At 33.9% G+C, this 26,226-nt stretch overlaps 3 protein-coding genes across 3 annotated transcripts; 1 reads left to right on the top strand and 2 right to left on the bottom strand.

The window, feature by feature from the left end:
* On the top strand, positions 3,481–5,878 carry LOC109359596 (UPF0503 protein At3g09070, chloroplastic-like). The gene has a single exon (XM_019604298.1). The coding sequence runs from the start codon at positions 3,578–3,580 to the stop codon at positions 5,657–5,659; it is 2,082 nt and encodes a 693-aa protein (XP_019459843.1). The 5' UTR covers positions 3,481–3,577; the 3' UTR covers positions 5,660–5,878.
* Positions 13,766–14,959, bottom strand: LOC109359925. Its single transcript, XM_019604619.1, has 2 exons — positions 14,449–14,959; positions 13,766–14,385 (listed from the first exon to the last, which is right to left on the bottom strand). The coding sequence occupies exons 1-2, from the start codon at positions 14,957–14,959 to the stop codon at positions 13,766–13,768; spliced, it is 1,131 nt and encodes a 376-aa protein (XP_019460164.1).
* Positions 18,098–21,711, bottom strand: LOC109361024 (glycerol-3-phosphate 2-O-acyltransferase 6-like). Its single transcript, XM_019606307.1, has 2 exons — positions 21,005–21,711; positions 18,098–19,117 (listed from the first exon to the last, which is right to left on the bottom strand). Exons 1-2 carry the CDS (start codon positions 21,626–21,628, stop codon positions 18,248–18,250), a joined length of 1,494 nt encoding a protein of 497 aa, XP_019461852.1. The 5' UTR covers positions 21,629–21,711; the 3' UTR covers positions 18,098–18,247.

Here is a 26,226-nt window from a genome sequence, read left to right as displayed (position 1 = left end):
TATAAAAATTAATTAATTATTAACATAAAATAAAAATAAAAATAAAAATGTGGACCGAGATAACATGTCTCTTGTACAGTAGTATAATAATGGTTCTGGGTCAATACGGTGATATCTTCATGTCGTGTCACTAATGGTTCTGTTTTGGTTGGCCTATTTCTCACTTTGTTTCTATGATTGAGTTTACTGATTGTTCTATATTATCGCGGAATATTCGTGGAGCCATTAATAAGGATGGTCGTCGTCATGCTCGTGATTTGGTTAGGAGGTTTAAGCCTTCACTCATATTTATTATGGAGACGCACTATCAGTTTAGTAGAGCTTGGAGTTCTTGGAATTCCTTGGGTTATGTGGAAAGTGGAATTGTTGAAGCGGTTGGGCATGCAGGTGGTATTTGGGTTCTTTCGACTATGGGGAGTATGTTTTGTACCATGGTCGTTAATTCCTGCAACCAGGCCATTTCAGTGAAGCTCCAATGTGGTTCTAAGGAGTGGATCTATACGGTTGTGTATACTAGTTTGTCTGGTCGAGAACGTCAGCTTTTATGGGATCATTTAGTCTCTATCCAGAGAAGTGTCCATCTGCCTTGGTTCCTGTTGGGTGATTTTAATGAGGTTCTTTTGCCGTCTGAGGTTCGTGGTGGTTTCTTCATTCATTCGCAGGTGGATGATTTCGCTCACGTGCTTGAAACGTGTGGGCTTATGGATGTTGGTGTCATCGGTAGTCGTTTCACTTGGTTTAGAAGATAGGTGACTGGTCGTATCATTGCAAAGAGGTTAGATAGAGGTTTATGTGATAGCTCACGGTGTATATCTTTCCATGAGGGGTATGTTAAAAATATCACTAGGTTGCATTCAGATCATTGTCCCATGTTGGTTCGGTATGGTGGTCAGGTTGATGGTCCTTGCAATAGGCCATTTTGTTTTCAAGCAGCCAGACTACTCACAGTGATTTCTTTAATGTGGTATGTGAAGCTTGGTTGAATGGTAATGATGATGTCGTTGATGGTCTCCATAGGGTTCGCGAGGATTCTATTATTTCAACAATAATATCTTTGAGAATATTTTTCATTGGAAGAGAATCGTGGAAGCTCGACTCAGGGGTGTTCAACAAAGGCTCTATGATTGTGCAGACTAGTCTCTGGCTACACTAGATATCCAGCTCAGCCGGGAGTATAATAGTATTCTCAAGCAGGAAGAACTTCTTTGGTTTCAGACATCTAGAGAGCAGTGGGTCAAATTCGGTGACAGAAACACAAAGATTTTCAATACTCAAACCATTGTTAAGAGGAAAATGAATAAGATTCATGGGCTTTTTCTTCAGGATGGTAGCTGGTGCACAGACCCAGAGCGTCTTCGCATGGAGGCAAGTATTTATTTCCAGGGTTTGTTTTGTGATAATATTCAAATCAAGTTGGATTAGTGTGTGGTTGATGCTCCTTGTCTTTCCATAGTTGGTGTTGAGGCTCTAACGTCCCAATTACTAAGGAAGAGGTGACACAAGCGGTTATGAGTAGGAAATCCTACAAGGCTCCTGGTCTAGATGGTTTCCAGCCAATCTTTTTTAAAAAGTAGTAGCAGTTGATGGGTGATGATATTTGGAGACTTGTTTATGATGCTTTCAAGTATGGGTTTTCGGACCCTCGAATTGTCGAGACTCTTATTGTTCTTATTCCAAAGGTCATTAATCCTACTTCATTTAAAGATCTTCGACCAATCCGTCTTTGTAATATGGTCTACAAGCTTATCACAAAGGTTCTGGTTCGTAGATTGTGTCCTTTCCTAGACGAGTTAATGGGTCATCTTCAAAGTAGTTTCATTCCTGGTAGGGGCACCACGGACAATATTATTTTGGCTCAAGAGATTATGCATCATATTCATAAGTCAAAGGCTAAGGCGGGTATCATGGTTTTCAAGGTGGTCTGGGAAAGAGCTGCTGGAACTTGTTAACTAATAGTAGTAAGTTGTGGTGTATAGTGCTAAAGGACAAGTATCTAGGAGAGCGGTCTATGTTGTTTTCTCCACTTCGGACTCCAGCTTCTTATGTTTGGCGGAGTATGATGAAAGCATCTATTGAGTTGCGTCATGGTTTCTCCTTCCATCTGGGTAAGGAGGAACAATCCCTTTGGTACTATAATTGGGCAAGTATTGGTCCTCTTTCCATTTTTTTACCTATGTTCACATATCTAACACACAACTGCAGGTGAAGGACCTTTGGGTTGATGGTAACTAGGATTTTAGTTCCCTATATACTCTCTTGCCTGATGAGGTGAGACATTTTATTTCTACCAATCTATCCCATGTTCTCTAGGTGATGATGATGGTTGGCTTTGGGATGGGCATGCAACGAGATTTTATTCATCTAAATCAGGGTATGTGTGGCTTAATGACTTTGAGGCTAATAGTGGTAACATTTCTGATGTTTGGCGGTCTGTTTGGAAGCTTCGTGTTCCTGAGAAACTGAAGTTTATGATGTGGTTGGGGTTTCATGAGGCTTTGCCCTCGAATGATCTCCAATACAAGAGGAATATGGCTACTAATCCTTCCTGTCATAGGTGTCAGGCTAGCACTAAGGATCTTATGCATCTTTTCAGGGATTGTCCTGAGTCGAAACTTTCATGGTCTAGACTTGGGTGGTCTTCACCTTCTTTCTGGGCGACACAGTCGTTTCATTGTTGGATTTTGGACAACTATAACTGTCTGAATGACATTCTCTTCCTTGCTAGTGTTTGGTGGGCCTGGAGATGGAGAAATAATCCGTTCTGGGTGATCTTCCTTGGAGTATCCATCTTATTGCCAACCATATTCATCATAACTTCTGGAACTGGACTCACTTGGAGGGTAGTTCTATTATAGGTGACCCCCCTCTATTCACTAGTGTTACCTTGTGGATGGATATGTTAAGCTTAATGTGAATGGCAGTTGCATTAGCGCTTCCAGTATCATGGGTGGAAGTGGTATCCTTCGTGATCATAAAGGTGTGTGGATTTTGGGGTTCTCTACAAATTTGGGAGTGGTTTCTCCTTTCCTAACTGAACTTTTGGCTATGGATCGGGGTTTGCAAATGACCTGGAATGTGGGTGTGAAGAATCTCATTCTTGGGAGCGATTGTCTTGAGGCGGTCCAAATTCTATCCGAGGATTTTCAAATCTGTGTGGCTAGTATCTCCACAGTTGTCGCTAAGGTATGGGCTTGGCTATCTCGCGATTGAGTCATGGTGGTTAGAGTTATTGTTAAGGAGGCTAACCATGTGGCGGACAATTTGGCTAAGAGAGGGTCTCACTCTTCTACAACCTTCTCAATCTAGTCTACAGCTCGTGCTGAGTGTTCTCACTCGCCTATTTTCTAGTTGTTTTTTATTTCCGTTGTACCAAAAAAGTATTATAATAATAATAAATGTGAGTTATCCGTTACTTGTTTAGGATATTATATATTTTCGCAGTTTGTTTTCCACTCTCAAAGCCTCTCTCATTGTCTCTCTTTGTCCGTTGGAAGTTGGAACCAAAAACTGTTCCTTTCTAACATTCTCTCTCTCATTACAATCACATTATGGTGACCATCACACTCTTACGGTTATTATGAATCCCACTACCACCACTCAACTCACACCACCACCACCACCACCTCCGCCGCATGCACCGCCACACGCTCCTCTCACCTCTTGTCACAAGCATCCTCTACAATACTTCACCTCCTTTTGCCCTCTATGCCTCTGTGACCGTCTCTCATTCCTTCATCCCAACAACAACAATAACAAAAATGCTTCTTCTTCCCGGAAACCACCCACATCCTCCACCGCTGCTGCCGCAGTTAAAACCATTTTCCGTCCTCACGCCGCCCGGTACAACAAGCCTATTTCCTCGTCGTTCCTGCCGGAGCTCCGGCGAGCTCAATCATTTTCTGCCTCCAAAAACGAAGGCTTCTCCAGCGTTTTGGAGCCTCAGAGAAAATCATGCGACGTTCGGGGTCGTAGCACGTTGTGCTCACTCTTCAATCAAGACGACGAACGCAAAATTTCGAAGAACAACGTTGCTTCCTCTTCTTCCGTTGAATTTGAAACTAGAAATTTAGCTTCTTCTTCTTCCACACCCTTTAACGAATCCAAAGAAGATGAGGAGAGTTACGAAGATAACGTTGTTCTCGAAATTGAAGAAGAGGAAGACGAAAACAGCGAAGTGATTAGGGCTTCTGAAGAACCAAATAATGTAGCTTTTATTTCGAGCGATGTGATTGAGAATACGGTTCACGAAATTGTTGAAAAAGAACCGGTTTTTAATTCTGAAGAGAATTTTTCAAAGCCGTTAAAGGAACAAATGGATCTCGATTCTCAGGCAAAGAAAGGTTCCGTTTCGAGCTTCTGGAGTGCTGCTTCAGTTTTCAGTAAGAAGTTACAGAAATGGAGGCAGAAGCAGAAAATGAAGAAGCAAAGAAATGGTATAGTTGTGGGGTCCACCACATTGCCTGTGGAGAAGTCATTAGGCCGTCAATTCAGGGAGACGCAGTCTGAGATTGCGGACTATGGTTTTGGGAGGCGGTCCTGCGATACTGATCCGAGGTTCTCACTTGATGCGGGCAGGATGTCGTTCGAGGACTTGAGATACTCATTCGATGAGCCGAGGGCTTCGTGGGATGGGTACTTGATTGGGAGGGGTTTTTCGGGGATGCCTACAATGTTGTCTGTGGTGGAGGATGCTCCTGTGCTGCCTCAAGTTATGAGGACTGATTCGTTGATTCCAGTTGTGGAACCGATGATGAACGCGATCAATGAGAATGAGGATGATAATCTCCCTGGTGGGTCTGCACAGACTAGGGAGTATTACTCCGATTCTTCCTCTAAGAGCAGGAAGAGTCTTGATAGGTCTAGTTCCATAAGGAAGACCGCGGCTGCGGTTGTGGCCGAAATGGATGAGTTTAAGCCAGTCTCGAGTAGCATTGGTAGTAGTAATGTTAATGTCAATAATGTCAAGGCCAATGCTAAGGTGACTCCTGCTACTGGTGATTACTTCCATGGGCAAAAGATGGTGTTTCCGGATAGGGATTTGAGGGATACAAACTCAAATTCGTTGAGAGATGATTGTTCTGAGACGTTTGAACTTGGGTTTAGAGATAGTGCTTCTGTGATTGGGAATGGTGTTGGTGAGAAGAAAGGGCTTAGTAAGAAGTGGTCGAGGTGGAGCAAGGCGTGGAATATTTGGGGTTTGATAAACAGGAGAGGAGGGGGGAATAAAGATGAGGATGAGGAGAATAGGTACAATAGTAGAGGTAATGGAAATGGGGTAGAGCGTTCTTTTTCAGAATCGTGGCAAGAGTATAGAAGGGAGCGAAATGGTGACGCTATTAGAAATGGTAGCTTCAATCCCAAGTTGTTGAGAAGCAATAGCAGTGTGAGTTGGAGGAATGTACAAAATATTGGTGGGTCTTTTGGAACTATGAGGAAGAGTAATGTTCAAACTAATGTGTACGGAAGGAAAGGTAGAGATAATTTTGTATTGGAAAGGAATCAGAGTGCAAGGTACTCTCCTAACCACTTTGACAATGGCCTCTTACGGCTCTACATGAATCCAATGCAGGTGATCCGAGGCAGCCGGAGAAATGGATCCACGAAAGGCAGGACAAATCAAGCGCCTTCTATTGCAAGAAGTGCACTTCGGTTGTATTAGAATTCAAGTTCCATAAGGTGTTCTTTGGTTTGATGATGTTAGATTTCCTGCATTTGTTGTGTAAAACACACATGCTTAATGTACTACTCTTGATGGTTGGTTGGTATAAGCACCCTGCATTTTCTTTTAGCATGTGTCTTCAGTTACCATTAATAGTGAATAACCACAATTTTCAGCATTTCTTTTTGTCTAACTATATGCCGATGTTATTGGTTTCAATCTTTGCTATCTAGTTCCACTCCATGGTGGTGTTTTGTATCATTTCCTGAAAAAGGTTGGGGAATATGGCTTGATATAAAATTTGCTTTGCCTTTATGCACCATAGAGCTTCTTTTTCTGTCTTTATACTACTAAAGGTTAGGTGATTAGTGTAATAAGATATTGAAGGCTTATAATTTGGGAGCATTTTAACATTAAATTTTGGCATGTTATATATCACTGCAAAAGTGGTAACAATGTAGGCTCATGTCACCTGATTTTGCTGCTATTCATAAGTTGTAGTTTAGGTACAACATTATAGCTGTTGTGTAGGTTCTTTTTCCTTTGATAGCAATTAATCAAAGTTTATTACTTTATTACATGTAACTTACTCCATCACTTGGTCCAACAAGACATCACATTACCTTTTCTCTTACTACTTATCTTTATGTCCATTCCAATATTGTGTGATTGGAGTCTGGGTTTGAAACTTTGGTACAGTTCAAGAGTTATACTGAGCTTCAACTTATATTGGGATTCTTTTGTGTGTGTTTTTAGTGATCAAGGAAATTGATGGACCTTAATACTTGGATTTGGTTTGACTAAGACACTGAACATATCTAATAACGGATTATATGTTTTAAAATGAATATTGTTGGAAGATGAGGCATAGATCATATACTTATATTGTAAGGAAAAATGATTGCATTAAAAATTAAATTGTGCATTCCCTAGCAGACAGCCAAATTATTTTTGTTATGAAACATAGAAATGTCAAAATGAGTTTTGTCTCTATCAACAAATATTTTATGAAACATGGTCTCTAATGTGATTATTAAGAACACAATCATAAGTCAACTATTATGTTGGTTTTGATTGCATTAAGTTAGTTTCCTTCATTAATAAAATACTTTTCTTGGATAACATAATGTGAAATTAAAATTCATTCCAAATTTGAGCCTAATATCTATAATATAAAGATTTATATATAATCAATCATCATTTATTTATATTATTTTAATTTAAGAATTAATAATAATTGAAAATGAATGATAGATAATATAATGATATTGTAAAAACTTCTTATACTATCAGTACATACATCCTTTTCTCTACAATTTTGTTTATAAACATATAAAACACTATTATTGTGTCGATTTTGTAACCAAGCCATGTCTTTTACAAGAAAATGTATATACCAAATCGCATAAACCAATTATTTTGGTTTGGTTAACCATTCAATGGCTTTGAGAACTAACTATTTTCTTTTCCTCATTGTTGCAATTACACGTGTGACTGAAAAGCTTAAGCTAAATTGGATCAGACTAAAAAAGTCCAATTATAATTTTTGCATATTAAATTGAGACTCAAGCCCATCCTATGAAGACTATAACTATGATACTCATGGTTACTGAATTAATAAGTGCACAATAAGAAGAACATTTCCCAATTAAAGTATAACATTGAAAATTTGGAACAAGTCCTCACTTAACAATATATTACTCAACACACAATTATTTTTTAAGTTTACAAATAATGCTTACATGGCATTATTTGTCAGCCATAGTCCGTAGAGGTTTTCTTCTTCTTCTTTAGGCTTAATCCACATTGAATGGTTACATTTGCAGTTATAGTCACACTCAAATGTAACCTTTGTCATGAACCAAATTAAAGTGACGATAAAAATTGGGTAAGGTGGAAATATATTTGTATATTTATGCTCAAGATTTAACCTATTAATTATAATTAAATATAAATTATGGTAAGATTACTGATTAAAATTAGATAATTGTTATTGTAATACATATTATAATAATGAAAAACATATCTTTTATAATTTTTAGTCTAAATTGTTCTTAATCATGAAATCATTAAAAATATGATATCAATAACTTACATAGATCAATATGTGTGATGATATTTATTGTATAAACATTAATATATCTCATTTATTAAATTAAACATATTGCATTGTTTGGTAGTGTGAGCTTGTAGCTTTTTAGGTAGATTGTAGCCTTATGACCTAGTCAATAAGTTATTAGAGTCGTTCGACAAATACAAATTAAAGGGAGCTTGTAGCTTCTATAAAAAGGAGTTTGTAATGTTTGAAAGCTAACTTTCAAGAAGTTACCTGAAGTAATGTTTAAAAAATAAAAGTATATTTCAATATTCACTTTCAAATTCCATCCTTCAAATTTTTAAAAATTATAGTAGTTACCACCAACTAAAATACCCTATTATTTCTTACTATCTCATCACATCTCTAAATAAATAAAAATATTGCATAACAAATATAAATAAATTTTGAATTTTTTTATTTTGAAATACTTTGTATTTAAGTACTCCGATTAATAATTATTTAATTAATAAACAACCAAATAAATAATAAATATTGTATTTTCAAATTTCAACTTGTCACAAAATTAGCTTATCGAATACTTCTAGCATAATAAGCTACCTACATAGCTACAAGCTTTCAATTACTTTCGAAGATACAAGCTATAAGTTCACAACTACCATGTACAAGCTCATATGTACAACTTATAAGCTTACAACTAGAAGCTAGTTTTGATGAAGAAGCCCATAGATGATGCATAAGTGAATATGATCATTGAACATACTCAATTAAAAGTTCTTGATGATTAAAATCACCTTAAATTGTTAATAAATTTTTTTAAAGAAGAAATGAAATAATTTCTTTTGACATGAGATTCTCATAGTGATTAATAAATTATTTATTATATTTTGATTTCTAACCCATAATGTCTCAATAATGTTATTTGAATGAATATTATATATAATTAAATGCTCGCCAAATTAATAATTAATAAAAAAATCAAAGAATTCACAAACTCTTAGTAATGAGTTGATAAACCAAAAGAATCATTGATAAACTAACAAGGCCCATCATAATTGATTGATAGTTGAATTTCTTAAATATGATATTAGGGATTGGACTTTTATGTCCCCAAAAGTATTAGTCATTAGCCATGAACAAATTAGTGTTATCAAGAAAAAGGGAATAGTTGGCAAAGACAAATTTTGTAACTAGATATGACAAAATGGGTAGTGGGCGTGCCCATATTGTCTGTATTTTTTTACAGGTAGAGCATACAAATTTTGTCCGTTTTGCCCACCAAGTTTACGAGTATTTTCGTTGGGCATGTGGGCGGTCCACGAGCGGTCTATAAACATAATTTAATGAAAAAATAAGAAAATTTTAAATAAGTTATGATGTAATGTGATTTTAATCCCTAAAAAAATTGTAATCTAATAAGATTTGTTAAACTTCATATAAAATATCAAAAAATTTATTAATTTTTTATCTTAAACTACTTTATTTAATTTCATTTCATTTATTATATGAATTTTTTATTTTTTTAATTATTCAACAATGCCCGTGCGCCGCCCACGGATCCGTTAGCATGTTTTAAAATGGGCAGAATATTAAATTTTGTCCACTAAACTAATGCGGATATGCCCACACCCACTTAAATTTTGGCGACCCGTTGTGCCACCTCTGCTTATATCCATGTTATACATGATAGTATCATACTATGCGAATAGTTAACTTTCCTTAAAACTTATGTGATTAGATGAAGAAGGTGCATGGAAATAGTTTATTCATCATAACAATGCCAAAATTTGCATTTATTAGCCTCCAAGTTGTGTCCTACCTAGTGTCCGTCAGATCTGAAGACAAAGGGTGAGTGATTTGAAGTTCCACCATCCAAAGTAAGAAAACTCAACTCCCAAGCATTATAGTGACATATTTTATGGAACATATCTCATTTTTTTTGTACCACTTCATATACCATTACCTATGATTGGTTAAAAAAAATTATTTAAGTTAAAATTATAATTATTAAATATTTTTCTGACCAATCATATCTCCTAACACATAGAGTGATACAAATGAATGAGACAACAAATGTGAACCCCATATTTTATAACACTACTTTGGCAATGTACCAGAACAATAAACCACACAGTTACTCTCTAAGACCACATAGGTGGCACTTCCACGTGCTTACTCAATTGTTTTTCAATGTTGTTTCATAATCATTACTCTACTCCTTAATGAATGATGGACCACATAGTCTCTTATTTAGTTAAACATTATCTCGCCATAAATAGCTCCCAAGCTAGTTAGCTTCCACTTGTAATTGCATACACATTTAACTTGGAACGGTTGCTCACTATTTATGATACACATCTGTTATCTCACGCTTTGTGCCACTTCATGTCTTATGGACATTTGATTGGTCAGAAAAATATATTTAAATTAAATATTAAATATTTTTCTGACCAATTATAAACTCATAGTACATAGAATGACACAAAATGTGGGATAACAGATATACTCCCACTATTTATGGCTCCATTAACTAACTTATTCTTTTTTCCTTTTTTTTAGCTTACTTAGCATAGACTAATTCCATATATGGTATATTAGGTATTGTGTTCATTATAAATGAAGCTTTGTAATAATAATATAAAAACTGAAATTAGATATTGTGTATGGAATCTATACGACTTATTATTTGAATATGTTCTCTCCAATACTTGACCATGCCAAATAATAATATTTTATATCACAGATAAGGGACCTAAATCAATAGTGTTTTAATTTGCGGTTGTGATCATGATAATTATAATTATAGTTATTGTGTACACTGTGATGTAGATTGTGGTTGTAGTGATATAATTTTTATGTGATTAAAATAATATTTTTATATCTTGTTGGAACACCGAATGTGTAACCTGAAATTGAATGTGAAAGAAATGCAAGAAATTAAAGTTGTACGAAGGAGGTAGAGTAATGAAGAATAAAAGAATGAATTAAGACAAAGATTAGTTAGTGAGAATTATAGTAAGTCACAACCAACTTAACAAAATTTTGAATTATATTTTCAACATCTTCCATGATTCAAAATTACTATCAACCATATATCTAAGCCACTTAAACTTCTATTGGTTCAACCTTTTGAATTATCATCTTCTTCCTTAACTCTTTGAATCTATCTATCTTCAATGACTTGGTCATTATGTCTGCCAATTAAAACTCACTTTTATAATGAGTAAGCCTGATTATTCATTATGCTACCTACTGTCTTAGATAGTGATACCTAGTTTCAATATGTTTACTTCTGCCATGTGAGACTGAATTTTTGGCTAAGTCAATTGCTGTCTTGTTATCTATCATCAGTTCAATCACTTCTTCATTGTCAATGCCAAGTTCCATTAGCACAACCACAGTGCTTGGCAGGCTGTTGAATAAGCAACTATATACTCAACTTCACATGTGGATAATGCCACTACCTTTTGCTTTTGAGAACACCAAGAAATTGGAGCACCAACAATCATGAAAACATACCCCATGGTGCTCTTTTTGTCTATTATATCACTACACCAATATGAGTCAGAGTAGGCAATGAGATGTGAACTAATCTTCTCATCTTGATGAGGGAAAATGATGCAAAAATCAAGTATTCCCTTTAGGTATCTTAGGATCCTCTTGGTTGCCAACATGTGAGAGTGTCTTGGATCACTCATGAACCTACTAACTACACCTACACTGAAGTAGATTTCTGGTCTAGTGTGGCAAATATATCTCAAACTTCCCACAATTTGCCTAAACATAGATGCATCCATTACAGTTTACCTCTCACAGTTGTCCAACTTCAGATTCATCTCAGTTGGTCTTTCTGAAGAGTTACAATTCATCATATTGAATTTGCTCAATATTTCAAGTAGGTACTTCTTTTGGTGCATAAATAACCCTTTCTTAGTGTGTTTAAATTCCATAGCAAGAAAGTATGTCAATCTTCCTAAATCTGTCATTTCAAACTCACCCTTTAGGCTTCTTTTCAACTCCTAAATTCCCTGTTGGCTGCCACATATTATGAGCATGTCATCTACATACAAGCAGATAAACAGTGCATCACAATTCTGATTTATTGATTTGTATACACCTAATTCTACTACACATTTCTGAAAACCACATGTAGAGAGAAATTTATCAATTTTTTGGTTCCATGCTCTTGGCGTCTACTTCAATCCATAAAATGCTTTCTTTAATTTGAGTACCTTATTCTCATTTCCTTTGCTAATGAAACCAGGTGGCTGAGACACATATACCAATTCCTCCAAAGGGCCATTTAGGAAAGCAGACTTAACATCTAATTGCTACAAGTTTCATCTTTTCCAGCTAGCTAGAACAACTATAAGTCTTATTGTCTTCAATCTAGCCACTGGTGCAAAGACCTCAGAGTAGTCAACCCTTCTTTCTGCATAAACCCTTTAGCAACAAGCCTTGCTTTGTATTTAGATATTGTGCCATCAGGTTTTAGCTTGACTTTGAAGATCCACTTGACTGTTATTGGCTTCTTCTTAACTGGTAAGTCCACCAATTCCAAAGTGTTGTTCTTCTCTATGGATTTGATCTCTTCTTGCATGGCTGCTCTCCAAGTACTACTGGTTACTGCTTCCTCAAAACTAATAGGTTATGTATCAGCAAACAAGGCCATGTGTTGCACAATATCTCCTTCCTGACTCACTAAACCATCATAATTTAGTACATAGTCTGATAACCAATGAGGTGGATTCCTTGCTCTTGTTGATCTTGTACTTTCTTGTTGAGTTGCGACAGTTGTCTCTATGCTTCCCTCAACTGACACAGGATCATTAACTTCCCAATCAATATGCAATTTTGCCAAAGGAATGGGATTTTCCCTCAACCCTTTCAACGAATTTACTTCAGTAAAGCGTACATCTCTACTGAACACCACCTGTTTTGTCTCAAGATCATACAATTTGTAGGATCTAGTATCTTTATAGCCTAAGAAGATCATGGCTTCACCTTTATCATCAATTTTCTTCATCTTCTAGTCTGGTATGTGTCTATATCAGAGAGAACCAAAAATCCTCAAATGTTTCATAGATGGTTTGGCTCCTAAACATGCTTCCTGAGGGACTTGTCCCTCAAGTCTTTTAGTTGGGCACCTATTTAGTATGTAGGCTGCAATAGATGCTACTTCTCCCTAGAAATTATGTGATAGTTCCTTGCTTCTTAGCATGCTTCTAACCATACATTATGGTTCTATTTCTCCTATCTGCTATTCCATTGTGTTGAGGTGTATAAGGGGTAGTTACCTCATGCACAATTCCTTGTTCCTTGCAAAAGTATTCAAATTCTCCTAATGTGAACTTTCTTCCACCACATGTCCTTAGTATCTTTATGTATTTCCCTGATTGCTTTTCCACCAAGGCTTTAAACATCTTGAACATTGAGAATGTGTTACTCTTAGCCTTCATCAAATACAACCATACTTTTCTGTTCAGCTCATCTACAAAGGTAATGAAGTACCTGCTTCCTCCCAAGGAAAGAGTGTCAAGTGGCCCATACACATTAGAGTATACCACATGTAGAAGTTCATTTTCCCTGGAAGGTGTGTATGAGCTAAATGGGGATCCATGTTATTTGCTTATGAGACAATTGTCACACATCTTATTTGGAAGTTGAATTGAGGGTAGTCATTCAACCATGCCTTTAGATCTCAACAGACTCCAATCTTTGAAATTCAGGTGTCCAAATCTCATATGCCACAACCAAGAGTCTTCTGCTAATGACAATGTAGAAAGACATTGAGATTCCACAATTGTAAGACTGATTTGGAAGGTCCTTTTTGGAGCCATTGATTCATTACTAGTTTCTTCTTTTGATCATAAACTTCCAATGATCCATTGAGTAGTCCCATTGAAAAACCTTTCTCCAATAGTTGTCCCATGCTAATCAGATTGCTCTTCATGTTTGGCACATATAGCACATATGTGATCATAGCATGTTTGCCATCCTTTATGTTTATCAATACTTCACCAGTGCCTTCAACTTGGATGAATCTATTATCAGAAAAATATAACATTGCTCTTCTTCTTTTCATCAAAGTTAACTAGCCAGTCTTTGTGTCCAGTCATATGACTTGAGCATCTAGAGTCTATGTACCAAATGCCCTTGTTCTTGCTAACCTGATTTGTAATCATCATGAGCAAGACAGTTTGGTCATTAATTTCAGCCTCAAGCTCTTCTCTAACAATGTGTGTTACACTATGTTGCTTGCCTCTACCATCACTTTGACTAAGAGGAGCTTTGCATTCATTTGAGAAGTGGTTTGCTCTGATATAGTTGAAGCACCCCACTTTCTTTATATCTATTAATTTTCTTCCACCTTTCCAGTGATTTAGGCTTCCTCTTCTTGCTGAGTTTTTTGGTCTGTCATGATCAATTCTGTCTTGATCCATATGCTGAAAATTCTTGTGATTTCCACTTCTGAATTCTTTTCTTCCACCCCTTCCTCGAAATCTATTTCTTCCACCAAAGCTCCTTTTATCTATGAAGTGAGCTTGTAAAGCCTGATCAATATGTTTTTCAGTGGATCTTTCAATGAGTCTTTGCTCATGTGCCTCAAGAGATCCTTGAAGATCCTCAACCTTCATGTCCTCAACTTTCTTGGATTCCTCAATTACGACTACAATGTGGTCAAAGTTTGGAGTTAAAGTGCGTAGGATCTTCACAATGATGGATTAATCACTGATTTTCTCTCCATGTGTCTTCATTGCATTGATGTGTATTACAATTTTGTTGAAGAATTGAGCCACTCTCTCATTAGTCTCCATCTGCATCAACTCATATTGGCGTCTAAGAGTTTGAAACCTCACTTTCTTCAGTTGTTCAACGCCTTGGTTGCAAGCTTCAAGAATCAACCAAGTCTCCTTTGAATTTTCAGCACCATAAATTTTTTCAAAGTGTGCTTCATCTATGCACTGATGTAGGAGAAACATTGCCTTGCAATCCTTCTTTGTGTTCTCCTTGTATAGCTTCCTTTGTTCTTGTGTTGCACCTTCAACAAGGGTTTGAAAACCATGCTCAACAATCTCATTTACATCTTGATACCCCATTAGTGCCTTCATTTGTACTCTCCATCGGTTCCAATTCTTTCCATCAAGAATTGGAAGGTTTGCTGCGAAATTGCCACTATTTTGTCCCATTGCTTTCGAGGGTGATTGATCAAGATTAGAGTGAGTTTTTGGATCTTTCAACATTGCTCTTGATACTAATTTTGTTGGAACACTGAATGTGTAACCCGAAATGCAAGAAACTAAAGTTGTATGAAGGAGATAGAGTAATAAAGAATAAAAGAATGAATTGGGACAGAGATTAGTTAGTGAGAATTATCCAGGAGAGGTTGCTTGCAATGAAAGAAAGGTGTATATCTAAGAGTTATATTGAGTGGCTTTGTATTATTGTGAATTAGTTACAATGAGAATGAATCATAGACTTGTTATAGTAAGCCACAACCAAGTTAACTGAATTTTGAATTACATTTTCAATAAATCTAACGTGATTGTGTTGCATATGATATGACTACATCATTGTAGTTTAGTTCAAACGACAATTACGTGGGGATATGATTGTTAAAATCTCGCCACAACTGTGTTATTGTGATCACATCGAGGTATTGAGGGTCACAATTTGACTCAACGTAAAACACTAAAGAGATCATTTTATTGGTTAAGTGAGAGAAATTAAAATGAGTGGCTTTTATACCACGTTTTGACCAGATTCTTAAGGTAATGTATTCGGGTTAATCTAGCTATATGATCATTTTGTTCCTTCTCAAAACTTATTTCACTATACTTGAAATCCTAATCATATGTAACGAATATGCTTGTTTCACATAGTCGATACATGAAAAATGAATGATCGATTCTGATTTATAACTAAAAGTAAAGAACTTTTTATGTGTAAATATGATTATTCATTATTCTATATATGTATGTATGAATGTAGGGCTGGAAACGAGTCGAACTAGAGCTCAACTCGAGTTCAATACGATTTATATTTTTAGCTCGAGTTTGGCTCAGTTAAAGTTCACAAAATGTTCACCTCAGTTCGAATTGGTTCATTAACTCAAATAATTAATTCATTTTAAAGAAATATTGTTTATATATATAAATATAATATTCTTTATATATATAATAACAATAAATATAAAAAATAATATATAAATCATAATAAACATATAAATTAGTTTATTATATATATCGAGTCAGCTCATGAACTTAACGAGACGAACTCTATCAAACTCAAATTCGGCTCGTTATTTAATGAGCTTAATTTCCAACTAAAATTCGACTTATTTGGTTCATAAACCAAATTTATCGAGCTAAATAACGAATCGAGTTTTGAACGAATACCGAATTGATTCGGTTCATTGTCAGTCCTCTTTGTAGCAGTAAGTACAGTCTTAACCCCTTTGTTATCTTTCTTTTCTTGTACCCAACACGTAATTTTGCTTATCAACATTAGTTGCAACCGAAATTGAAAATCCTTAAAGATTTTATGTCTATAATGGTGGAAATGCTTGTGCTTCAAGAAGCTATCAATTCATGAAATGTAGCAAATCATATTGTAAAATATCTAATTACAATTTTCGTGATGGTTGTGGTTATAATGTATATATGGCAATTCAAAACTCTATATAGTGTAAACAAATTAACATTTGTACATACATGGCAGGTTTCATTCTCGCAACTTGACACTAAATTTGGTTTATTGTTGCTTGAGTCAAGTTGACCTTCTTATTCTTGTACCCTTCTTGAATGTACCAGTAAGTTACCTCCAATATTGGGAATCTTCTTTGATATTGAAGAATCTAATATTGGATGTGAATTGAAGAGGAATTGAACTTATGAAATAAGTGGTAGTTAAAATATCTATATTAAATATAGGACATCTAAGATATTTTATTGTGAGTTGTGAGAGGATCTAGTTTGAGTCATTAAATCATTTATGGATAGAGATGACCTAAAGCAAAAGATTCCCTCCTAATAGGTCCTCAATCATTCATGAATACTAAAGATTAGAAGTAAATTATTAGTCATATATGTGCCCATTTAAATAAGTTAAATAAGTCAATAATTTTATGTTTTAAACTAAATCATTAATGAATTAAACAATGAATGAGATGAACTCACTACAATAAAAGATCATATGAGTCAATCCTGATCGGTTTTCTCATATTTATTCGGGAGTGACAATAATAAAATAAAAAATATGGAGAGAGAATGATTAAAATAAACTCCACTCTCTTTCCACTTATTTTGCCAAATACAATAGTAATTTTGAACCTCAATTTTAGTTTGGAAAAATATATATAAACCTGTCAAATTTTATATATTTTTTAAATAGGAACCATCAACTTTAATTTTATCAGAATCAAACCTTAAACTTCTTTTATTTATAAAATAAATTCTTCTGTTAAGTCTTCTAAATTATTTAACGGTGAAAATCTAACCTTTCAAATTTTTTAATCTATACTATTGATTTTTTTTTAAATATAATAAAAAATAACAATAGTGAGTAACTATTTTTCTTCTTCATCAGACTTTGTAAGCAACCAAGAACCAATCTCTCTGACAATACCACCAACACTTACAACCATTTCTATTTTTATCCACATTCATTCCCTATCTCACTTCTCTCATTCCACTTCCTATATTCACATTTCACTATCCATGGAGAAAATGAAACCAACCCAATCATGTAAGAGAACCCAACAAAATCCTAGAGGAAAATGACTCATCTACAAAGGCTAAAAGTGGTGTATTATATACTTTTACACTATATAAATGTTTAGTTTTTTGAGTTTTTTTGAGTCTCTAGATTATGCACTATTGTTCTCAATGGTAACTTTAACTTCTTTCATTCCCCATCATGCTTCAATCTCAAATATTTATCATCACTATCTAACACCTTCCTTCCCAATTAACCTTTTCCTCACTCATGAATTCTATACATTGTTATTATATCATTCATATTTAATTAACATTAATTCTTTAAGAAAAATAATTCAAATGAATGATGAATAATCTAGTGTCTGTCTATAAATATTTTTATGATGCATATAATATATTGTACTCATTATCCAAAATGGATAAACTATATATTTTGGTGTAGAAATACTTGTCAACCTAGTTGGACTTGTCTGCAAAGTTAATTATACTACATCAATGCCATTACCCCTTCATTGAAAATGAGTGTACCTTATACCCCACATGCCACATTTATCACAAGTCCTATTGTCACAGAATATTTATGTAAAAACTTTAAGACACCACATTATGTGTACTATATTTCAAAACTAGATCAAATAAAAGAAACTATAACTGGTATATATAAGAACAACAAAATACACATAAATTCTCATGTTTTTATCAGCATCATTACAATCAGATTTTATTACTATATCATAATTTTATGTCATTTGAAAACATATTATCAACCAATACATAATCAAAGAAGGGAACTACTTTTGTTCCTATTATGTTTCAAGCTTTTTCTTTCTTAGATGGAACAATTCCATCTGTTCCTGCAAGCATAGCATACTTATCCTTCCTTGTTAAATTGGTGCACTCAAATCCAAGAGTCCCAGCAAGAACCCTTTGAATATGATTTGCAACTTCAATTGAAGATTTCCCTCCACTGCATGTGAGTTCAGTAGGAAGTTGATTCAAGAAAGTTATCTCATATGTTGGCATAGGATTCATGAACACAAAATAAGGGTCTAACAATTTATGACCCCTAGTTGTTGTCCCATAAAAAACACTTTGTTTTGTGTTTATAGCAACTGGGACAATTCTATCAGTTAACTCAGCAAAAAGTGCACTGAACCTTAATAGAAATGGTTCTCTACAAGTTGTACCTTCTGGACAAATAACTAAGTCACCTTCTTCAAGCAATCTCCTAATATTTGCTGCATCTTTCTCTCTATCCCTTGAAAGTGCCACAGCTTGTATTGGTGAAATTATTTCAGTGAATTTGCTTATACTATAAGTAACACAGCTTATTTTTCTTCCTAGTGCAACTGCTGTAACCACAGGGTCTAACACTGTTCTATGGTTACAAACAAATAGGACACCCTTTTGGCCTTTCTTTGGTGCTGGTGGAGGGGTACCCTTAACAGTGACACTAATCCCTAGAAGCTTATAATTGTACCATGCAATTCTTTCAGGGAGAGGAATGTTTAGGTATACCCTTAAAATTGATAATATGATACCAATTGGAAGCCATAGGAAGGTCATTAGGGCAGATGGTGGGGTTGGCCTCTGAACAAACCTACCCTCTTGAAAGATAATTGGACTTAGAAGCTTGTTTCTTGGGAGTGGCTCACACTTAATTCTTGGCACCATGTATCCTTCCTGTAGGGTAAGGTAAAGTTAGTGTTTTAATTGGTTACATATATGGCATGTGACAATCAAATTTTCATCAATATGGTTCATTTGCCATTAACAATAATTGTTGTCTTGTATAAACTTAGAGCACTTAACTTTGATGTAAATAAACAATCATATCAATAATTATGGCAATCAAATTATATAGTACCTAGTTATTGATTTATTGTGATAAATGATTATTAAATCATAATATAATCAGCTTAGTCATTCAAATCATATGCTATCAGCTACCATATAATATAAGATCCAACACAATTAGTAAAAGTTGGGTTCTTTAATCATAATGTCAAAAGGTTCAATTCTAACTTGTGTATGCAAAATGTTTTTTTAAGAGACAAAACTCAATAATTTTTACCTCTCAAAAGGGATTAGTTTATAATTATAGATCGAAAGATACTTTAATGAAATTAAATATATTTTAGGCTTAATTATTTGGCATATAGATAATTAACTTTCTATTAAAAATATCACTGATTGGTGTAGGATACTAGATAGCATATTTTTGTACTTTGTACTTCATCTTTTTTATTTATAATAGCTCAGCTAAAGTTACTCAAGGGATAAAATTAATTCCATGAATCCCTACTTAAAGAAATACTAATCAGCAACACAATTAAAACTCTATGCAGTAAGTCAAAAGAGAATATCATAAGGATTATGCTTTCTAATTAATGATAAGAAGTTATGCAGCCAGATTTGTTTAACACTTTTCATATCTTTTACATGAGCTACAAACAATAGGGCTTGGATTTTGTGTTAAAAGTGGGTTGGACATGAGAAACTTATGGAAAGTGTCCATAGTCTTCAGTTTAGTAATTGAAGTTGATTTATGCATGAAAAATAATAACTTAGGTAACTTACAATTATGAGAAAAATATTTACCCACAAACAATGTATGAGTTTTATGTATTGTCATTCCATCATCCACAATTTATTTTCAATCGTTATTAACTTTTCAAAACAAAAAGTAATAAAAATGAATGGTAGATAATATATTAACTTTATATAAATCTTTACACTAACTTTACATAAATATTAAGTTATACAACTATTAGTATTAAAAAGTAGTTAGAATAAGACTAGAAAGCAGAGGCATAGACAGCTCAAAACTGAAACTGTTGTATCCATATATGGACCACAACAACATGGGGGTTGAAAACATGTTATGGTCATTAACGCCCTCACCAAACATGAATTAAATATTGGTAAGCCTCCCTACTCATTTATTTTTTCCTTTCCAAAAATATACATCTAACTCATTATATATCACTTGTGATTATAACTTTTTAGGTAATTATTACAAAGTCAAAGATTGATAATATATGATTTTTTTAACTAAGATATATCTCACTCGATTATGTGCATAGAGAACTAATTTAGTCAAGACTTGTCACTATATATTGACAAAAGTTTAAGATGGATGAGTTAAAAAAAAGACACAAATTGACTTCCCCATCAAAATATAGAAATCTGATAAAAAGTTAATGGAAATAGCATTTATATAGTTGTAGAATAAAAAATCTTTCACAACTATCATTGGCCTTTGGATTTGTATCTTTCTCTTTCATTACTATAAAAACTATATTTTATTATTGATGATAACTTTTGTACGTATTGATCACCTAACTTCTCAGATGGTAATAAAGAGTTATCAACACAAGAAACAAAAAATGATTAAGAATTAATATATATATTTGGGATTATATATTCACATCATTAACTTATATTCACTGTTAACTTATTATAATTTTAATTCCTATCTATTTATAGAATTGTACACATGCTATTGATAGAAAAATATGGAGATGGATATTAACTCCAATACAAAAACTATGAGTAAATTAAACAAACCTTGCAAATTGACATGAAGTCATGATCACTTTCACTATCTCCAAGACCCAAATCAGGCACTTGAGACTGAAATTCTTTGATAACAGCAACTTTTTTGTGTTCACCAACTAACACTCCAGGCTCCTTAACAAACCCAGTTACCCTTCCTGTTTTAGTAACCTCTAGTTCTGTCCCAATCACCTTATCAACTCCCAAAAAGGTCCTAGCAAAATGTTCCACCATGACCCTTGGGCTAGCAGTGACAATGTATCTTTTCCCAAAGGAATTGAACACTTTCCATGTCATAGGATGGACATCCTCAGCATAGAATTTCGGCAACACCGATCTTGAAACCATCTCTACATCCTTGATCTTCAGGCCTGCGAAGGCAATGAAGATCAAAGTTTTAATAGCGATGGTTTCAGAGATAAATATGTACGCAAAGTATATAAAAGGGACGAAAATTAAGAGGACTAGTCCTCTTAAGAAACTACCAACTTCAAGAGCAATGAGCATATAGTAAGGGAAAGCGCTTCGCGACACGAGAAGCGTGCCATCCAAGTCCGATGCCACGCTTTGGTTCGATCTTTGTTGTGTGTTGCATTTCGAGATTGGTTCGAAATGGCGAAAAGCTCCCATGACCATGGAAAAGAGGGAGAGAATGGTTAGTTGTTTAGGTGGGAAGAAGAATAGCCAGCTTAGAAATGTTATGAGGAGAGTGGGTTTTTAAAGGAGAGGGGCATGATGAAAATTTTGAGCATAGAAATAAAATAATGAATATAATATGTATAATATATGTTGTCTATGGAGATTATAGTTTATTATGGGAAGTGAGCTTAAATTTATAATGCATGGTTGATTCATTTTTGTGAAAAAGCATATAAGAGAATAATACACCAATATAATAAGAGATTTTTACATTGTTAATACATTATTCATATTTGATTATTATTGACTTTTAAATATATGTAATATAAATAAATATAATAGATAATGTATTGATTCTGTGTAAATTTTCAACTGTATAAATATTATATTATACTCATATGATAAAAGGATTCAAGCACCTTGAAAGAAATATAAATAGTACTTCAATTTCATGTGATAGTTAACTAATATCATATTAAAGCAAATGTAAACCCTACAAAGACTCTTGCTAACAAAAAATATGTATATAAAGGTAGTAATTTTTTAAGAAAGGTATAATTGATAATGAATAAACATCTTGAAATTTGTATGATAAGGTTTGTGATTGGGTCATTGAAAAATACATAAAATATTTTATTTTATAATTTTATAATTGATAAATAAAACATTAAAAACATATAATCTTATTTATTTTAAAATTTTACGTTTCATGATTTTTATAGGAAAGAGAGTATTCCACAAAAATCTAAAAAATAAAAGCTATTGCTTGATAACTTAAGACAATACAAACTTTCCATTGTCAATAATAGTCACAAAACACATACTCTTAGCAAACATATATGGCAAAATCTTGACTCAATCAATAAACAATAATTTATCAGATAAACTACATTTAACCTCTTCTTACCAAACATACTCTTTACAATACCAAAATCTTGGCTAAAAGAAAACGTATGTAAAAGTCTAACATAATCTCATGATATCTTAAATCAAAATAAATTCTGGCTCAAACAGAATTAGTAAATAAAATATAATCATTTGAGATTATTATTATTTATTTTTTTCAGTGGACATTATGTGATATTCTTAGAGACTAAATGTAAAGTTCCATATGATCTTATTTTTAACTTTAACCGCAAGAAACCTCTAGCCCTTTAATATTTTAATAAAATTTCTTTTATGATTAAAATAATAATAATAATAATAATAATAATAGAAGACAAATGATCACTAACAGAAAACTTATTCTTTAAATGAAGTATAACATAAGAATGTCCACTTCTTTCAAAGAAGGGTGAGAAATTATTGCATGGTTTTTGACTTAAGTACATATTAGAGAATTTGTGAAGAATTGTTGGAAGTGGATACCAACAGTTTCATACATTCAATTAGCCTACTTTTTAGTTTGAGAAAACTATTATACACCGATGACGTAAGAGTTTTATATATTATTACTCTATTATTTATCGTTTACTTTTAATTATTATCGTCCTTCCAATAAAATATAGATGATAGTAAATAATGTATTGACTAAATATAAATTTTTACGCTGATAATGTATAAATTTTTACACTTTTAGTTTATTGACCCCACCCTTTGCAAAAATTAAGAAGAAAAAACAAACTTAGGTTGGCTTCAATAAGATAAATTCTTATATTTGGCTAACTTATTGTGATCAATGTTGAAGAATCATCCAACGAGATTACCTTTTGTTGTATTAATTTTAGGATTAAAGTGTATTTGGCCAACTCATTAATTACTTTTATTTAATTTATTTTACTTTTAAATTTTCATTATTAACATATAAAATTAACCATTTTAAAAATATTAAAAGTTTGTTAGTAAATTCTTCCAATGTTCAATTTATGGTCAACATTTTTTCATCGGTAGGCCAGAAGTTTCTTATAATTGATGAATTTTTGCACCTAACTTGCCTTAATTCTATCACTCTAAACAACTTCATTTATATGTACTTCCATTTTGGTTCCTTGTGTGATGCTAGTGTTTAGAATATTGTGCCATGATTTATGAGTATTCTCACTTAAGACTTAGTACATGAGACTTTTGATTTTAGAAAGAACTCTTCTTCTTGGAATATAATGCCATGATTATATTGCAATTTTAGTTCAAAGTAATCGTTTTTTCTTTTGTGGTGTTTAAATCGTCTGATATAACGCGGGTGCAGAAGATGGAAGTCGATAAGTTTTAATTTATATTAGTAATTTTTGATTTGGTTTGTGTAGTTTTTGAAAATAATATATTAGATTGTCACAAAGGGTATTCAAATTTAAACGGATCTGCAAAAATTGAATGTGTTTGATTGTGTTGGATCCATGATAGGAATTATGCATAGGGGAAGTGTCTTTCATGTAATAGGAAGCCTTTTAAAGGTGATTTAGTTATAACAGTTAAAACCGTTAATTATAAATAACAAGTTTTAATTATTTTAGTTCTTAATCAATTTTTCAGAAACCAAATACTTTCTTTTGTATCTTCTTCTCTCTATTGAATAATATACACTCGAGATCTTCCATTTCTATAGGAATCCCCTGAATTTCACACTCTAATTCTTCGAATTACTTACAATTCCTAGAATTCTACTTTCTTCCTTATCAATTAGTATCAGATTGGGTCTTTCCTTTGATAATCGCTGATGGCAGAATCAACAAGAAGTCAAGCTTCATTGTGGGAGGTGGAGGAAAAGTTGGAAACAAGAATGTTGGTAAAGATTGAATAAAAAATGATGGAGTTGGCGGGTTCAATTCAAAAATCTTTAACCGATTCTATGAAGGTCACGATGGAAGAATTAATGAAGAACTTAGTAGATGGTTCAGAGGATTCAACATGATCTCGAATTGGTACTCCAAGTGAGAAATGACCTAACTCACATTACTCTTGTAACACATTTTTATCAAAAATTGATTTCCCTCGTTTTAATAGGGATAATGTGAAATAATGAGTTTATCAATGCGAAACATATTTCTTGACTAATGGCACCCCTGAAGAAGTTAAGGTGAAATTGGTCGTAGTGCATTTTGAAGGAAGAGCTTTACAATGACATCATGCTTATGGTCAAGTTTGTAGCCAATATGGGGTGAATATGTGAAGATATTGATTGAAAGGTTTGGGGAAGTTTGTAATGACCATATGGTTGAGCTTATGAATTTGAGATAAAAAGGATCAGTGGCTGACTTTCATGAGGAGTTTGATGCCATTATAACAAGGTTGGAGTTGTCTAAATAGTACAACTTAGTTGTTTTTTAGGGGGATTAAAACAATAGGTTCAAATGATGGTGCGAATGTTTCAACCTCAATTAGTAAGGAAAGCATTCTCTTTGACAGAATTGTATGAAACTTCCCAGAATTCTAGTTCTATGTTGCAGTTTCCTCTCAAGAGCAATAAGGTCCCTAGTTTCACCAAGTCTAGTGCTCCTATCAAACTTATTTTACCAATTGAGCATTCAATAGATATGATGAAACAAAAACCCAGGGCTAATAGGAGTTCGACTCATTCTTATATGAATGAACGAAGGGCAAAAGAATTATGCTATTTCTGTGATACTCCATATACACTAGAGCATAGTTTGTCCCATAATAAATTGCAGCTACATGTTATGGAAATTGAAGATATTGGTGAAGATGAGATTGACACAGGGGAGACAAGGAATGAGGTCAGGAGTTTTGCTGAGCCACAAATTTCTATAAATGCTCTTACTGGGATGGCTAGCTTTAGAACAATGCGACTCATAGGGCACTATAACAAAAAACCATTGCATATTCTTATTGACAGTGGAAGTACTCATAATTTCTTAGACATTAAAAAGGCTAGAGCATTAGGATGCAGATTGATCAACTGGAACCTCTAATGGTCAATGTGGCTGATGGCAATAAACTACAAATCTCAGTAATAGTTAAAGATTTTTCTTGGACAATTCAGCATACCAATTTTAATTATGATATGATGTTGATTCCTTTAGGTTGTTGCGATGTTGTGTTGGGCATAGAGTGGTTGGTGATACTTTGAGACATTACTTGGAATTTTGACAGATTGACTATGGATTTTGTGGTCCAAGGCAGGCGACATGTGTTCAGGGGTTCTTCAAACAATGGTGTTAAAACTATAAGGAAACAATAGTTGGAGAATGTTTTGATAGTAGGAGTGCAGTTGTCTATGTTACAACTAGGGGTGTTCAAATCCAGACCGGTCCAAAACAAAAACCGCAAACCGATCCAAAGTAGACCAAAACCGCAAAAATCGAATGTATTTGGATCGTATTGGATTTATTTTTTAAGGACCGATCGGTCTGGTCTGGTCTTCGGTTTCACGTCTGGGATCCAGACCGATCCAGACCGGACCGATATTATTAACTTATCTAAAATATATCACATAAGCATTAAGCAGTAAGCTAAGCACAGCAAAAATGCATATACCTAAAATTCTAAATCCCTAATTCCTCATTCTCTCCTCCACACCCTTCTCTCCTCCACACCCTCATTCTCCACGCCCTCCTCTCCTCAACAGTCGTCAACACCCTCCTTCACCACACATCTGTCCTGATTGTTCACACCCTCCTCCATCCTCTTCCATCAAACCA

The sequence above is a fragment of the Lupinus angustifolius genome, chromosome LG11, assembly GCF_001865875.1.
Source record: "Lupinus angustifolius cultivar Tanjil chromosome LG11, LupAngTanjil_v1.0, whole genome shotgun sequence".
NCBI classification, from domain to species: Eukaryota; Viridiplantae; Streptophyta; class Magnoliopsida; order Fabales; family Fabaceae; genus Lupinus; species Lupinus angustifolius.
Note: the sequence above shows the minus strand (reverse complement) of the source record. Positions and strands in the feature narration are given on the sequence as shown.